The 19,010-nt window shown below is 44.9% G+C and overlaps 1 protein-coding gene across 2 annotated transcripts in view; it reads right to left on the bottom strand.

Annotated features, from left to right (window-relative positions):
• The window catches only part of LOC137420607 (gamma-aminobutyric acid receptor subunit beta-2), a 120,228-nt gene extending 110,649 nt beyond the window's left edge, over positions 1–9,579 (bottom strand). Inside the window, exons 1-2 of one of the 2 annotated variants that reach the window (XM_068105814.2) lie at positions 9,254–9,579; positions 9,030–9,121 (exon numbers count right to left, since the gene is read on the bottom strand). In XM_068105814.2, the coding sequence (XP_067961915.2) occupies positions 9,030–9,121; positions 9,254–9,456 (295 nt within the window). In that variant the 5' untranslated portion in view covers positions 9,457–9,579. The remainder of the gene's footprint in view (positions 1–9,029; positions 9,122–9,253) is intronic. The other variant, XM_068105815.2, reaches the window with a different exon arrangement.
• Between the last annotated feature and the right edge of the window lie 9,431 nt (positions 9,580–19,010).

Here is a 19,010-nt window from a genome sequence, read left to right as displayed (position 1 = left end):
AAAGCCTATGAATTTGTCCCTGAAGCTTACCGACAAAAATTCAGGAATGCCAGGAAGAGGGAGAGTGAGACCCATGTGGAGTTTGCCATAATAAAGGAAACCATGTTTTATAGGTGGTGTGACTCGAAGGAGATTGGGAAAGACTTCAACCTGTTACGACAATTGATCTTGGTGGAGGAATTCAAACAGTGTGTCCACGTGGACATTAAAGTACATCTGGATGAGAAGAAAGTACCAGAGTTGTATGAGGCAGCAACAGTGGCAGATGACTATGCCTTGACACACAGGATGGGGTTCCACAAACCTAACTTCTCGCCTAGAGATAGCCAGGGGAGTTATGGTAAATCAGGTTCAGAGCACAGATTTTCATGGAGGCGGCCTAGAGAGGACTATGGGGACAAATCTGATACCGCGACTTTTAGGGATCAGAAGACTACAGTTCCAAGACAGACTTATCTTCCGGGGGGCCCGAGGCAGACCACGAGTTTTTCCTCCGGGCCTACTTGCGCTTTTTGCAAGAAACCTGGACATTTGATGTCCCAATGTTACGCCCTGAAAAGGAAAAATCAGGAGCGGAGTCAAACTAGTACAACTCCGAATGCATTGGCCAATGCGAGAAATCGTCCTTGGAGGACAGTGCCTTGTGAAGGTTCCCATGCCAAAATTACGGCATCACAGAACGACCTTGTTCAAGAGGGTTACAAACATTTTATTTCAGAGGGGTTTGTGTCGCTGGATGGGGACTTGACTAACCAGAGACCTGTTAGGGTATTGAGGGACACAGGAGCACATCAATCTTTGATGCTTGAAGGCATTTTGCCATTGTCAGATAAGACGGCAACTGGTGTTCGTGTTCTTTTACAGGGGGTTGGTGGCTATGTTAAAGCTCCTTTTCATGTCATCCATTTAGAGTCTGATTTGGTGTCAGGACCAGTCACCGTAGGTTTACAAGCCACTCTTCCTGCAAAGGGAATCTCTTTTATTATCGGGAATGATTTGGCCGGTGGTCAAGTTTCTGGTAATCCGATGTTGGTTGAAAAGCCTAGTATGGAAAATAAGTTAGAGCAGGAGATTAAACTCAAGGAGCTGGAATTACTGGGAGAACGGAGAGAAGTAGTATCCATTCCTCCACCACCGCACAGTTAGAGCAGGAGATTCCGGGTATCTTTCCATCCTGTGCCGTGACTCGTGCTATGGGTAGGAAGCGCTCTGAAGAGAAGGAGAAGGTACTGACGTCACACTTTGCACAGGCACTTCTTGTCGAGTACCCTGAAACTAAGTGTCAGCACACACAAGTCATGGATGGAGGCAATGCTGGCAAGCTCTTTGTAGGTGGACTGAACTTTGACACAAGTGAAGATGTTCTGGACTCTATCTTTGGCAAATATGGACCACTCTTGGAAGTGCTGCTGATAAAAGACAGGGAGACGCAAAAGTCGAGAGGGTTTGGCTTTGTCACGTTTCAAAACACAAAGGACGCCAAAGATGCAGAAAAGGCTTTGAATGGCAAAAATTTGGATGGTCGGACCATAACAGTAGAGAAGGCAGGCCATGGGCGTCGAGGGGGCTACAGAGGAGGAAAACGTGGAGGTAGTTTAAGGGGTGGCTATGGCTCCCGGGTTGGGAGTAGTAGTTTTGGTGGCAGCCGCAGTCGTGATTACTACGGAGGCTCCCAGCAGCAGCAGCGCAGTTTTGGCAACTCTCGACGGGATGACTATTACAGTGGTAGCCGAGATGGGGACCGCTACTCACGTGACTACAGCACCCGACTCTACAACCTTAATTATGATTTTTATGATCAAGAGAAGAGTTGGAAGCACTGAGTGCTCAGGAGCAGCCGAGCCAAGATTCCTACACGGATTAACCCGTGAACTCCACGTTCCTAAATGCGTCCATGCAGTGAAGACTTCCAGGCCTCACCACCCAACCACCATGAAACCTGGCTCTCAGCTCGGCCTCCTTCAAAAAGTGCTATAGATTTGCTTTGCTTTGGATTCACTAATCACAACCCCGTAACCTTCATTTAAAAAAATGAAAAATAAAAATCAGAGGTTGATGACATGGAGTTTGGCTTTGCAGGAGTTCAACTTGGAAATTGAGCATGTAAAGGGCAGAGACAATGTCATTGCTGATGCTTTATCCAGAGTGAACTAACTTTGGAAATTCCTGTAGGTTGTTTGGAAGTTTTGTTGCTTTATTTTGGGGAATAAATATTAATTGTTGCTCACGTGAATTGATCATTGGGGGGTGAGTTTTATTTTTGTTTGTTAAAAGAGTTTTTGCATGCAAAGAAAGTTTTCACGATGTTCAAGCTTTCTTTCTTGAGGGGAGGAAGTGTTACGGATTCGTCACTTCCGTTGTTGTGGTTCTCATCCACTGTAAACATTTTTGGTTGCATGTACTATTATTGTTGTCGTTTAAGTGAAATAGAGATTACTATTTTCAAAAGGTAAAAAAAAGTTAATGTTTTAAAAGAAACCGGAACCGGACAAAGACGAAGAGGAGAAGAGGAGAAGGAGGCGGAGCTAGTGAGTCGGACAAGAAGCCGAGCTGTTTGGAGGTCTGGAGCAAACGCTGGCGAACGGAGGTCACTAGCGAACTTCGGGTTTCCCGGGAAAGGGATTCCTGCGACAGAGTTGTTATCGCTGTGACAGATAAACCTGCGTGACAGGTTTTGCGGTTGATTCCGAAGAGAATCATTGGAGGGCCGTTACGTCTCGAGTATGGGCCGTTGGCCATTTTGCCTCGCGCACGATTTCGGATCGCTCCAGGCTTTTCACCTCGCTTCAACTTTTTCACCGCATCCAGAAGTTAAGCTGGTGTGTGTGTGTGTAACGTGGATTTTTGAGTGGGAAATCTGCGATTCGCCGATTGGGAGCCGTGGAATGTCCATACCCGAGGGTGTGATTTCACAGTCGCCTTGAGGGCACCTTTGCGCAGCTTTGGCAGCGTGACTGTGACTGTCATCCGAACAGGATTCTGGTCTCGATTAGACATCGTTCTGATGATCACTGGAGCGGATCGACTTTGGCTTGATGCCGGAATAGAGACATTGGGAATGTTCTTCTTTTCGCTCACTTGGAGCACAGTGAGTTGTATTGTACGAACCTGATGGTACCATCATAGGAAATATATATTGGTTGTACAATTGATTGCTATTGTTGTTGTACTGTTATTCTTGTGTGATCTTAATACAATACTTGTTTGTTGGTAACAATTGGTGTGGTTTCACCATTGATCTTTGACATACAGAATAACACATCTTTCTGCCATGACTCCTCTCGGGGCTCAGAGGTACACCGTGACCGGGGTTTGGGGAGGAGCACGTAACAGAGTGTCGAGACAAACTGATCTGACTTTCTCTTAAAAGGGGATTCTGAATTGAGATTGAGTGTGTGTGTGTGTGTGTGTGTGTGTGTGTGTGTGTGTGTGTGTGTGTGTGTGTGTGTGTGTGTGTGTGTGTATGCGTGCGCGCATGCGTCAGCTTTTGCGTATCATGGTAAAGTGTGCGTATTTAATTTATCACTCATTTTGGGAACTCAAATGGTATAGTGTCATGTTAAAACCTGATGTGACGGTAGATCTGGCGATGACGTCATGGCTGACATTTTTGCAGAACTCCGGTGCCTCAAAATTTGGCACTACACCACAGTCCAGATGTTGTTTCCTGGCTTTCCTGAGAATGAAAATACTTTTATGACACACACAACAATGAAGTTCTGAGCTTTGTGGAATGATCTTAAGTTGCATTTGGTCGGATTTGCCTTCCAGGAAGAGAAGGACAGTTGTTTGAAGGCAACTGCCTCACACAGGATTCTGTGTACCAGGGACGAGAGTATAGGTATGACAACTGCAGACGAGATGACACAGTACATAAGGGGAAGCAAGGTTGTGTGGAATGATTTCCAGGTAGTATTCATATCAGGAGAGGTGGAAATGAAGGACCAGTCTTGACCTGAGAGAGCAGCTTGCAGTCCGTACCAGTTAGCTTGGGTGAACTGCCAAACTCTTCAGCACTCTTTGACTACAACCAGAGAATTGTTGACTTTCACAAACACATGACCAGATGAACCTATTGATGCAAAGAGGAAAAGGAGACTCATGGATAACAATTGCAGGAAAATTCGTCGTTACCAATTTCAGAAGAGAGGAATTGCCATTGGGAGTAATCAAGGTCGGAAGGTTAAATCTGATTGTGTGAGACCAATATACGCATGTCACACTTGATTCTTTTTGCCCTACCTCTGACAGGCATGCACTCCAGATATCAAAAACATCATTCAGAGTAATTGTTGATTAACTGGTGTCCTTTTAAGTTGACAAAGCTACAGGTTCCAACTCAATTATGTCAAAATTAACAATTAAAAGGCAATTTTAATTTGTTTTAAAATTTGGAAACTAATAATTTTAGCCAATGTGGTCAGTAGATGCTCAGAGTGCACCTGAGAGAGATACCTCAAAGCTTACGGATCCTAAAGCGGGGCCCTGGACACGTGCTTAGTGGTTTCACACTTGCAGAATTTGGACGAGTGTGTACTCGTTCCCTTAATTTCTGGATCCCTTCTCTCCCCTTTCAAAAAATCCTGTATCTGCCCCAAGTAATAATATTAACGTTATGACAAAATAATAGTGATAATAACATAGCCGACTCCAAAGCATCATAGGCTAAGCAAGTGTGAAAATGTATAATTAAGGTGAAAAGGAGTTGGAATACAAATGTCACTCAACTGTGCACATGCACATAAGCCTCCACTCACCCCCCTCTCTGTTCCCATAGGGAGCATGTATCTTTAGTGTAATTAAATGAAATACATTGCATCACATGAGATGACATAACTGTGTCGTGAGGAAACAGTGAGGCACGTAATAAACGTTGAGACGTACAAAAAAAGTTCCTCTTCATGCTGAATAGATTTACTGCACTTCTCATAATTTCTGAATATCACAATACAATAACACCTTCATATCTCAACACAATAACACCTTCATATAACAACACAATAACACCTTCATATAAAAACACAACACCTTCATATATCAACACAATAACACCTTCATATAACAACACAATAACACCTTCATATATCAACACAATAACACCTTCATATCTCAACACAATAACACCTTCATATAGCAACACAATAACACCTTCATATAACAACACAATCACACCTTCATATCTCAACACAATAACACCTTCATATCTGAACACAATAACACCTTCATATCTCAACACAATAACACCTTCATATCTCAACCCAATAACACCTTCATATATCAACACAATAACCCCTTCATATAACAACACAATTACACCTTCATATCTCAACACAATAACTTCATATGTCAACACAATAACACCTTCATATAACAACACAATAACAACTTCATATATCAACACAATTACACCTTCATATCTCAACACAATAACAACTTCATATCTCAACACAATAACAACTTCATATGTCAACACAATAACACCATATATCAACACAATAACACCTATATATCTCAACACAATAACACATTCATATCTCAACACAATAACACCTTCATATATCAACACAATAACCCCTTCATATAACAACACAATAACACCTTCATATATCAACACAATAACACCTTCATATATCAACACAATAACACCTTCATATAACAACACAATAACACCTTCATATCTCAACCCAATAACACCTTCATATATCAACACAATAACCCCTTCATATAACAACACAATTACACCTTCATATCTCAACACAATTACACCTTCATATCTCAACACAATTACACCTTCATATCTCAACACAATCACACCTTCATATCTGAACACAATAACACCTTCATATCTCAACAAAATAACACCTTCATAAATCAACACAATAACACCTTAATATCTCAACACAATAACCCCTTCAGATCTCAACACAATTACACATTCATATATCAACACAATAACCCCTTCATATAACAACACAATTACACCTTCATATCTCAACACAATAACACCTTCATATATCAACACAATAACACATTCATATATCAACACAATAACACCTTCATATCTGAACACAATAACACCTTCATATCTCAACACAATAACACCTTCATATATCAACACAATAACACCTTAATAGCTCAACACAATAACCCTTTCATATATCAACACAATAACACCTTTATATCTCAACACAATTACACCTTCATATCTCAACACAATCACACCTTCATATCTGAACACAATAACACCTTCATATATCAACACAATAACACCTTCATATCTGAACACAATAACACCTTCATACATCAACACAATAACACCTTCATGTATCAACACAATAACACCTTCATATATCAACACAATAACACCTTCATATATCAACACAATAACACCTTCATATATCAACACAATAACACCTTCATACCTCATCACAATAACACCTTCATACCTCAACACAATAACACCTTCATATCTCAACACAATAACACCTTCATATCTCAACACAACAACACCTTCATATCTCAACACAATAACACCTTCATATCTCAACACAATAACACCTTCAGATCTGAACACAATAACACCTTCAGATCTGAACACAATACCACCTTCATATCTGAACACAATAACACCTTCATATATCAACACAATAACACCATAATATCTCAGCACAATACCACCTTCATATCTCAACACAATAACACCTTCATATATCAACACAATAACACCTTCATATCTCAACACAATTACACCTTCATATCTCAACACAATTACACCTTCATATCTCAACACAATAACACCTTCATATCTCAACATAATAACACCTTCTTATCTCAACACAATAACACCTTCATATCTCAACAGAATAACACGTTCTTATCTCAAAACAATAACACCTCCATATATCAACACACTAACAACTTAATATCTCAACACAATAACACTTTCATATCTCAACACAATAACACCTTCATATCTCAACACAATTACACCTTCATATCTCAACACAATTACACCTTCATATCTCAACACAATAACACCTTCATATCTCAACATAATAACACCTTCTTATCTCAACACAATAACACCTTCATATCTCAACAGAATAACACGTTCTTATCTCAAAACAATAACACCTCCATATATCAACACACTAACAACTTAATATCTCAACACAATAACACTTTCATATCTCAACACACTAACAATTTAATATCTCAACACAATAACACTTTCATATCTCAACACAATAACAACTTCATATCTTAACACAATAACACGTTCTTATCTCAACACAATTACACCTTCATATCTCAACACAATAACACCTTCATATCCCAACATAATAACACCTTCTTATCACAATACAATAACACCTTCATATCTCAACACAATTACACCTTCATATCTCAACACAATTACACCTTCATATCTCAACACAATAACACCTTCATATCTCAACATAATAACACCTTCTTATCTCAACACAATAACAACTTCATATCTCAACACAATAACACGTTCTTATCTCAAAACAATAACACCTCCATATATCAACACACTAACAACTTAATATCTCAACACAATAACACTTTCATATCTCAACACAATAACACCATCACACCTCGATGCACTAACACCACCACACCTCAATACAATAACACCATCACACCTCAATACAATAACACCATCACACCTCAATACAATAACACCATCACACCTCAATACAATAACGCTTTGGAGAAGATCAAAGGATGAACAAAGCAAATTAGTGTTTTTCATCAGTCATTCATCTCATTCCTGTCACTCCCACTGGAAAATGACAAGCTCGGTGGGCCATGGAATATGGGGTCGTGTACGTGGTGGGTGAAATTCCGAGTGAACATGCACGGTGGTCGGTGGGTACACATACATACATACATACATACACACACACACACACACACACACACACACACACACACACACACACACACACACACACACACACACACACACACACACACACACACACACTGGTCCTCATACTGGTATTTCATTCCATTGTTCACTAATCTCCACAATATGGCACCGGAGATAGACAAGGGGGGAAATGGGAGCAGGAGAGACCTCCAGACAAAAAAAAGAGAATGAGAGGGAGAGCGAAGGCGAGAGATAGAGGAGGGGAGCAGGAGAGAAAAAAGAGAAGGTGGTGAGGAAAAGAGATTGTGAAAAGAGGGGACGCGGGATGAAGAGAGAGGGAGTCGTAAAACTAAAAGCACGGGAATTGTGATGCCGTCGGCACGTTGGAGCCCCCTTCGTATGTTTAGCCGCGTCAGCACAGCGGGGTCCTGCGTCAAATGGTCACGTGTGCTCGGAGCACCTTTCTCAAGCTCGGCCCCACGTCGTCCCGTGTGGAGGTGTCACGTCCTCACCGGCGATTCGTGATTCGTGTGAAGATTCTTCATGAAACCAAAATGGAACCCGTCGGTTCAAAATGATGTCGATGTCGCCATTCGTGCTCGTGTCGGTGTGCGTGTGGTAACGCGCGTGCTCACCAGGTGTGTTCTGTTCTGTGAACACGCGCGGCGGTCGTACAAAAGATGACGTGCCGCCCACGCGCCGCCTCGGGACAAAAAGCGCGCGCTGCGGCCACGACTGGTCGTCGAACCCGCATGAGGTGCAACCCACGACGGGAGCGCTCACCATGCGGGGTAAACCCCGCCAGCCAACGCGACCGGAGCGCTCACCCCGCGGGGTAAACCCCGCCAGCCAACGCGACCGGAGCGCTCACCCCGCGGGGTAAACCCCGCCAGCCAACGCGCCCGGAGCGCTCACCCCGCGGGGTAAACCCCGCCAGCCAACGCGCCCGGAGCGCTTACCCCGCGGGGTAAACCCCGCCAGCCAACGCGACCAGAGCGCTCACCCCGCGGGGTAAACCCCGCCAGCCAACGCGACTCCCCGCGATTCGGACCCGGCGCGCATCGCATACCCGGTGTGCGGACGCGCCCGTGGACGTGCATGGAAAACCAAGTGGAACAAGCGGCGTTACCTCCGAAGTCCGGTCTCAGGCGGATGTCGTAGCCACTGAGGAGTTTGTCCACCGTCAACTTCACCTCATGCGAGACGTTGGCGAACGTCGTCCTGGTGGGGGTGACGAGAGCGACGTGAGCTTCGGAAAACGAGGGAGGACACGTTCGTAAAGAGTGTGCGTGTGCGGTGCTCGATGCGTGCGGGAGGGACGTTAGTGGCAGGCAGGTGTGAGAGCGCTCGTACCTGGGCCCGGCACCGAGGCACAGCAGCAGCAGCACCGCACGCATGGCTCCCCCGCCGCCGCCCGACTCCTCCAGGGAACGCGACCCCGCCGATCGTGCCTCAAGCCGAATGTGGAGCGCGCAGACCGAGGCTTCTGTCTCCCGCCCCGAGCGAACCTGCCGTGCGACGTCTCTCGCCCTCGCGCGCACCGTCTCCCCGCGCATGCGCAGCGTCCGAGCCGCGGCTAGCTCCACGGGGGCTCGAGGGGCGCGGGTGTGCGAGGTGCGCGGGCGAATCGGACGAGTGTGCTGCGCGAGAGCTAAAAGGAAGAGACCGACGAACGGAGAACCGGTCGTGTGGAAAGGACCGAGCTTCGGGAAGACCTTCGGAATCCATTGCGTCCGGGGATCGGATTCCCGCGCTTTCCGTGGGAACCCCAGGCACTGCACGTGTTCGTGGGCTTCACCCGTGTGCACGTTGTGGTTCATTTAAACTCGACCGACACGTGCCCTGTCTCCTTGTCCAAGATCGACATGTTTGTTATTCCTGTTATTGTTTCCATTCCCACCGCACGTGCTCAATTCGTCTCCGCCATGCGTCGTTTACGCAAAATGGAAAATGGATCTCCTGCGATCCGGGAATGGTTGGAACAGCGACGGCATTCGGGCGCTTCTCACGCAATGTCTTCTTGTTGGGCATATTGATCAGGCCGTGTGTCACGTGTGTGTGTCACGTGTCCCGAACTGTCCCTACCTCTACATTCCCCCACGTGTGTCCTCTTCCACCCCCGTGCTCCCCGGACGCGTCTCACCTCCTAAATAACTCGTGCTCTCCATTCCATGTACAGTTAATAGCACGAACGGTTCACCTCATTTTCATCGTCCTCTTTCCTCGTCTCGCCAGCCATTTCCCATGTAGGCCTACGTGTGATTTAACACTAAACTTATATTACAGGTACACTACCACCTGTCTCCTTGTTCAGCCGTGTCACGTCCTGAGTAATGGAGCCTTCTCTTTGTGAGTGAATCCACAGGACTCGGTATATTCAGGACAATTGGCAATTGGATGGGGAAAGTGTGTGTGTGTGTGTGTGTGTGTGTGTGTGTGTGTGTGTGTGTGTGTGTGTGTGTGTGTGTATATATATATATATATATTAGTATGTGTGTGTGTGTGTGAATATCAGTATGTGTGTGTGTGTGTGTATCAGTATATATATGTGTGTGTATCAGTATATATGTGTGTGTGTGTGTGTGTGTGTGTGTGTGTGTGTGTGTGTGTGTGTGTGTGTGTGTGTGTGTGTGTGTGTGTGTGTGTGTGTGTGTGTGTGTGTGTGTGTGTGTGTGTGGTGGGTAGTGTGGTGTGAGTGTTTGTGTGTATATCAGTATGTGTGTTTGTGTTGTGTGTAGTGTGGTGTATATGTGTTTGTGTGTATGTGTGTGTATATCAGTATGTGTGTATATCAGTATGAGTGTGTGTGTGTGTGTGTGGTGTGTAGTGTGGTGTATATGTGTGTGTGTGCATATATGTGTATGTGTGTGTGTATGTGTTTAATATGTTTATGTGTGTGTGTGGTGTGTGTGTTTATGTGTATATCAGTATGTGTGTGTATGTGTGTTTAATATGTTTATGTGTGTGTGTGTGTTTATGTGTACATCAGTGTACAGTGCATTCATAAAGTATTCAGACCCCTTCACTTTTTTCACATTTTGTTATGTTGCAGCCTTATGCTGAAATCGTTTAAATTCATTTTTTTCCCTCATTAATCTACACTCAATACCCCAAAATGACAAAGAGAAAACAGGATTTTAGAAAGTTTTGCAAATTTATAACAAAGAAACAATTTTTTTTATTTTTTTTTTGTTTTTTTTTGTATACAAGATCGAGGCTCGTGAAAGAGCGAACATTAATCACACAGAAAGACAAACAGACACATAAAACAAATAACATCGGGAGCAGCAGACAAAATGGGGAGAGAGGGGGAAGGACACAAACACAACATTTGAGAGCAGGGACCGAGAGACATGGAGACATCGAGAGAACTGTGGGAGGGAGAGGGCTCTGGGGGGGAGGCATGGACGGGGGGGGGTGGAAGGGGGGGGGGGTGGGAGAGGTATAAAACATATGGACACTGCCAGGACTTCCAGGAAAGAAGTTGGAATTTCAAACAAGGTGGATCTGAGGTGAATTAGTGGGGGTAGAAAAGATCAAGGTTTTGGATGGGGGTAGATAAGAGATGGTGGTGAACAGCTGTTTTAAAGACCTGGAGGAGGAGTGGGATTGAAGTGAGTGTGGGAGTTTATTCCAGAGGCGGGAGAAAAGGGGAATGAAAGAGTGAAGGTGAGCAGAGAGCCGAGATTTCGGCAGTTTAACCATCAGAAGGTTGCTGGCAGATCTTGTGCGACCTGTAGGAATATTTGGGGGACAGAGCACAGAGAGAGCTGGGGGAGCAAGGCCGGAGAGGAGTCGGTAGAAGACAGAAAGACCACCTACCTGCCTGCGGTGAGTGAGTGAAAGGCCCTCAGAGATAGCTTCATCGCGGGAGATTCCAATGATTCTGAAAGCTTTGGATTCAACAGCGTGAAGACGAGCTAGGTATGAGGCAGGAGCACCGGCCCATAGGGGAGAACAGTATTCCATTGAGCTGTGGATGAAAGCCTTGTATGTGGTGAGGAGCTCAGGTGTGCCGAGGAAGGACTTCGCACGACGGAGGATGCCGAGTCGGCGACTGGCTTTGGAGGCCAGCTTGGAAATGTGGTTTTCCCAAGAAAGATCATGGGAGATAGTGAGACCCAACTGAAATATCACATTGACATAAGTATTCATACCCTTTGCTATGACACTTGAAATTTAGCTCATGTGTCTCCCATTTCTCTTGATCATCTTTGAGATGTTTCAACACCTTGATTGGAGTCCACCTGTGGTAAATTCAATTGATTGGACATGATTTGGAAAGGCACACACCTGTCTATATAAGGTCTCACAGCTGACAATGCATTTCAGAGCAAAAACCAAGCCATGAGGTCGAAGGAACTGCCTGCAGAGCTCAGAGACAGGATTGTGTCGAGGCACAGATCTGGGGAAGCCGACAAAAAATCTCTGCTGCATTAAAGGTTCCGAAGAGCACAGTGGCCTCCATAATTCTTAAATGGAAGAAGTTTGGAACAACCAGGACTCTCCCTAGAGCTGGCCGCCCGGCCAAACTGAACAATCGGGGAAGACGGGCCTTGGTAAGAGAGGTGACCAATAACCCGATGGTCACTCTGGCTGAGCTCCAGGGATCCTGTGTCGATATGGGAGAAACTTCCAGAAGGACAACCATCACTGCCACACTCCACCGATCTGGGGTTTATGGCAGAGTGGCCAGACGGAAGCCGCTCCTCGGTGAAAGACACATGAAAGCCCACTTGGAGTTTGCAAAAAAGCACCTAAAGGACTCTCGGACTGTGAGAAACAAGATTCTGTGGACTGATGAAACCAAGATTGAACTGTTTGACCTCCGTCTGGCCACTCTGCCATAAAGCCCAGATCGGTGGAGTGTGGCAGTGATGGTTGTCCTTCTGGAAGTTTCTCCCATCTCCGCACAGGATCTCTGGATCTCAGCCAGAGTGACCATCGGGTTATTGGTCACCTCTCTTACCAAGGCCCTTCTCCCCCGATTGCTCAGTTTGGCCGGGCCGCCAGCTCTAGGGAGAGTCCTGGTTGTTCCAAACTTCTTCCATTTAAGAATGATGGAGGCCACTGTGCTCTTGGGAACCTTCAATGCAGCAGAGATTTTTTTGTAGGCTTCCCCATATCTGTGCATCGACACAATCCTGTCTCTGAGCTCTGCAGGCAGTTCGTTCGACCTCATGGCTTGGTTTTTGCTCTGAAATGCATTGTCAGCTGTGAGACCTTATATAGACAGGTGTGTGCCTTTCCAAATCATGTCCAATCAATTGAATTTGCCACAGGTGGACTCCAATCAAGGTGTAGAAACATCTCAAAGATGATCAAGAGAAATGGGAGGCACCTGAGCTAAATTTCAAGTGTCATAGCAAAGGGTATGAATACTTATGTCAATGTGATATTTCAGTTTTTTCTTTTTAATAAATTTGCAAAACTTTCTAAAATCCTGTTTTCTCTTTGTCATTATGGGGTATTGAGTGTAGGTTGATGAGGGAAAAAATGAATTTAAACGATTTCAGCATCAGGCTGCAACATAACAAAATGTGAAAAACGTGAAGGGGTCTGAATACTTTCTGAATGCACTGTATATGTGTGTAATGTGTGTGTTTATGTGGTGTGTTGCGTGTTGTGTGTGTGTGTGTGTGTGTGTGTGTGTGTATATCAGTGTGTGTGTGTTTGTGTTTATGTGTATATCAGTGTATGTGTGTTTGTGTTTATGTGTATATCAGTGTGTGTGTGTTTGTGTTTATGTGTATATCAGTGTGAGTGTGTTTGTGTTTATGTGTATATCAGTGTGTGTGTGTTTGTGTTTATGTGTATATCAGTGTGTGTGTGTTTGTGTTTATGTGCATATCAGTGTGTGTGTGTTTGTGTTTATGTGTATATCAGTGTGTGTGTGTTTGTGTTTATGTGTATATCAGTGTATGCGTATATCAGTGTGTGTGTGTGTGTGTGTGTGTGTGTGTGTGTGTGTGTATGTGTGTGTGTGTGTGTGTGTGTGTGTGTGTGTTTAACAGCCAAAATTATTCCCACCCTATTGGAGAATCGTGCACAAGATGTCGCTACGGATTTAATAACAAGCTCTGCACCAAACGAAGTAGAGTGGAGACATGTTTGTCTGTTCACTGTAGAGAGGACCTTGGGCTGCACGCACGTTGCAGCGATCCATTACAATCGTATTTATTATTTTATTTTTGTATGCAGTCGAGACTCATGGAAGACATAAAAAAACAGAAAGGGTCACTCAGAATGCTACAGAACAAAAGGAACACACTAACAGCACGGCTGACGGACAAAATACTGTAGGGGAAAACTTGTACAAACAAGAGATGAGGGAAGAAGCAAGAGGTGTATTATGATAACCAAACTCTTGGGAAGGAAAAAGTGGAAATTTATGGGTGGGAAAAGAGTGGGTGGGGGAGTGGTTTAACTTGGTTGCAAAGATCTTGGTTTTGGATTGGGGATGATCTGAGATGGAAGGTGGTGAACAGCTGTGTTGAAGAGGTGGAGGGAAGGATGATATTGAACAGGACGTGGAAGTTGATCTAACAGGCGGGAAAAAGAGGAATGAATGAGTGGAGGTGCAGGGCAGCGATCCTGGATTTAGGGAGTTTTATCAGGGGGTTGGGGGGGGGGGGATTGGTGGTGGATCATGTGCACCCTGCAGAATCTATGGGGGGGGGGGGCGAAGGAGATAGCAGAAGGTACACGTCCAGAAAGGAGAAGATAGACCACTGACCTGACGACGATGGCGAAGTGATAGGCCCATGGACTCGGCTTGTTGTGGTAGATGCCAATGATCTTGAAGGACTTGGTTTCCATGGTGTCAAGCTTAGCAAGATGTGAGGCAGGAGTGCCAGCCCAGAAGGGGGAGCAGTACTCCATGAAGCTGCGGATGAAGACCTTGCCGGTGGATTAGAAACTTGGCAGATAATGAGCGAGTTACATTTACACGAAAAACAGCAGTAAAGGTGGACGGGTGTGGGAGGGAGTTGGGGGGAGTGTTTGTAAATGTTTTGGGAAAGGATTTAAGTGCAAAACAGTTTATGGAATATCATAAAAAGTCTTCTTTTCAAAACAATAAATTAATATTTGCACTGATACAATTGTGGTGTCATATTTACAAACTACACACCTACACACACACACACACACACACACACACACACACACATACACACACACATACACACACATATACACACACACACACACACACACTGCCTTCAGAAAGTATTCACACCCCTTGACATTTTTCACATTTTGTTGTTACAGACTGAATCTAAAATATATAAAATTGAGGTTTTTTGTCACTGATCGACACATAATACCTCATAATGTCAAAGTGGAATTTTTTGTGAGAATTTTTTTACAAATCAATTGAAAACGACAAGCTGAAATGTGTTGAGTCAATAGGTATTCAACCCCTTTGCTGTGACATTCCAAATTGAGCTCAGGTGCATCCAATTTCCTTGAATCATCCTTGAGATGTCTCTTCAACTTGATTGGAGTCCACCTGTGGCCAATTCAATTGATTGGACATCATTTAGAAAGAAACACACCTTTCTATATGAGGTATCACGGTGCATGTCAGAGCACAAACTATACCATGAAGTCCAAGGAACTGTCCAGAGAACTCCCAGATATAATTGTGAGGAGGCATATATGTGAAGAAGGGTATAAAACAATTTTTCGAGTGCTGAAAGTTCCCAAGAGCACAGCGAGCTCCATCATTAGAAAATGGAAAGAATATGCAACTACCTGGACTCTTCCTAGAGCTGGCTATCCAATCAATCTGAGCAACTGGGCAAGAAGGACTGATCAGGGAGGTGACCAAGAACCCAATGGCCACTCTGACAGAACTACAGAGTTCATTGCCTGAGATGGGAGAACCTGCCGGAAGGACAACAGTCTCTACAGCACTTCACAAGTCCAGGCTTTATGGGGGGGAGTGGCCAGACGGTAGCCACTCCTGAGAAAAAGGCACCTGACAGCACGCCTGGAGTTTACAAAAAGACACGTGAAACACTGAGAGAATGAGGCAAAATATTATGGGGCCTGATGAGCCATCACCCATCTAACACCATCCCTACCATGAAGCATGGTGATGGCAGAATCATGCTATGGGGATGCTTTTCAGCAGAAGGGACTGGGAGACTTGTAAAGATAGAGGGAACAATGAATAGAGCCAAATACAGACAATTCCTTGAGGAGAACCTGCTTCAGAGTGCAAAAGACCTTAGACTGCGCGAAGATTTATGTTCCAACAAGACAACGACCCCAAGCATACAGACAAAGCAACACTAGAATTGCTTCAGAATGAGAGTGACAAGGTCCTTGAGTGTCCCAGCCAAAGCCCAGACTTGAATACCATTGAGAATCCGTGGAAATACTTGAAGATTGCTGTTCACCGACGCTCCCCATCCGATTTGACATCACTTGAGCAAATCTGTAAGGAGGAATGGGAGAAACTCCTCAAATCCATATGTGCAAAGCTGATACAGACATACCCAAAATGACTTGAAGCTGAAATTGCTGCCAAAGGTGCTTCTACGAAGTATTGACTCAGGGGCTGAATACTTGTGTAAATTAGATATTTCTGTATTTCATTTTTAAGGATTTTGTAAAAATTTCTGTAAAAAAAAAATCAACGTTCACATTATGGATATGTTGGGTTGATCAGTGACAAAAAAATCTCCATTTAATCCATTTTAAATTCAGACTGTAAACAAAATGTGAAAAAGTCAAGGGGTGTGAATACTTTCTGAAGGGACTTTATATCGGAGCGGTCTTGGAGGGCACATCCAGTGGTGAGAATGAATGGGGATGTTTGTTGGTAAACGGAAAGGTTGTGGATCTTTACTCCGTGATCAGTGCAAGTTCTTAAAGACACTTACGAGGAGTTGGCTCGATGTAGGTCACAATACAAGCCGGATGTGTATAAATACCTTTATCCATGAGCTGTGGCGTTCTGCAATAAGACAGTCATGGTAGGAATAATCATTATCATCGGTATTGTTCGGCAGTATCAGGCGGGTAATTCCCATGACAGTCAGGCCATGTTCAGGTTAATATGCTCGTTTCGCTCATCAAGCGTTTTTAAAATGCATCCTTTGGTGATAATCACCATCAAAGTTACATCTCGTATCAATGGGACCTGGGAGGTACTGCAGGGTTGTCATCCATCCTCATGATCAATCACAAGTTACGTCTCGTGTTGATGGGACCTGGGAGGTACTGCTGGGTCGTCGTCCATCCTCATGATCAATCACAAGTTACATCTCGTATCAATGGGACCTGGGAGGTACTGCAGGGTCGTCGTCCATCCTCATGATCAATCACAAGTTACATCTCGTATCAATGGGACCTGGGAGGTACTGCAGGTCGTCGTCCATCCTCATGATCAATCACAAGTTACATCTCGTGTTGATGGGCCTGGGAGGTACTGCAGGGTTGTCCTCCATCCTCATGATCAATCACAAGTTACGTCTCGTGTTGATGGGACCTGGGAGGTACTGCTGGGTCGTCGTCCATCCTCATGATCAATCACAAGTTACATCTCGTATCAATGGGACCTGGGAGGTAATGCTGGGTCGTCGTCCATCCTCATGATCAATCACAAGTTACATCTCGTATCAATGGGACCTGGGAGGTACTGCGGGGTCGTCGTCCATCCTCATGATCAATCACAAGTTACATCTCGTATCAATGGGACCTGGGAGGTACTGCAGGGTCGTCCTCCATCCTCATGATCAATCACAAGTTACATCTCGTGTTGATGGGCCTGGGAGGTACTGCAGGGTCGTCCTCCATCCTCATGGTCAATCACAAGTTACATCTCGTATCAATGGGACCTGGGAGGTACTGCAGGGTCGTCGTCCATCCTCATGATCAATCACAAGTTACATCTCGTATCAATGGGACCTGGGAGGTACTGCGGGGTCGTCGTCCATCCTCATGATCAATCACAAGTTACATCTCGTATCAATGGGACCTGGGAGGTACTGCAGGGTCGTCCTCCATCCTCATGATCAATCACAAGTTACATCTCGTGTTGATGGGCCTGGGAGGTACTGCAGGGTCGTCCTCCATCCTCATGATCAATCACAAGTTACATCTCGTATCAATGGGACCTGGGAGGTACTGCAGGGTCGTCGTCCATCCTCATGATCAATCAAAAGTTACATCTCGTATCAATGGGACCTGGGAGGTACTGCTGGGTCGTCGTCCATCCTCATGATCAATCACAAGTTACATCTCGTATCAATGGGACCTGGGAGGTACTGCAGGGTCGTCGTCCATCCTCATGATCAATCACAATTTACATCTCGTGTTGATGGGCCTGGGAGGTACTGCAGGGTTGTCCTCCATCCTCATGATCAATCACAAGTTACGTCTCGTGTTGATGGGACCTGGGAGGTACTGCTGGGTCGTCGTCCATCCTCATGATCAATCACAAGTTACATCTCGTATCAATGGGACCTTGAGCGGTAATGCTGGACGTCGTCCATCCTCATGATCAATCACAAGTTACATCTCGTATCAATGGGACCTGGGAGGTACTGCGGGGTCGTCGTCCATCCTCATGATCAATCACAAGTTACATCTCGTATCAATGGGACCTGGGAGGAACTGCAGGGTCGTCCTCCATCCTCATGATCAATCACAAGTTACATCTCGTATCAATGGGTTCTGGGAGGTACTGCAGGGTCGTCCTCCATCCTCGTGATCAATCACAAGTTAAATCTCGTATCAATGGGACCTGGGAGGTAATGCAGGGTCGTCCTCCATCATCATGATCAATCACAAGTTACATCTCGTATCAATGGGACCTGGGAGGTAATGCAGGGTCGTCCTCCATCCTCATGATCAATCACAAGTTACATCTCGTATCAATGGGTTCTGGGAGGTACTGCAGGGTCGTCCTCCATCCTCGTGATCAATCACAAGTTACATCTCGTATCAATGGGACCTGGGAGGTACTGCAGGGTCGTCCTCCATCCTCATGATCAATCACAAGTTACATCTCGTGTTGATGGGCCTGGGAGGTACTGCAGGGTCGTCCTCCATCGTCATGATCAATCACAAGTTACATCTCGTATCAATGGGACCT

This window comes from Myxine glutinosa, chromosome 2 (genome assembly GCF_964187855.1).
Source record: "Myxine glutinosa chromosome 2, kmMyxGlut1.1, whole genome shotgun sequence".
Lineage (NCBI taxonomy): Eukaryota > Metazoa > Chordata > Myxini > Myxiniformes > Myxinidae > Myxine > Myxine glutinosa.
The sequence above is the reverse complement of the archived record's forward strand: the minus strand, read 5'-3'. Positions and strand labels throughout refer to the sequence as shown.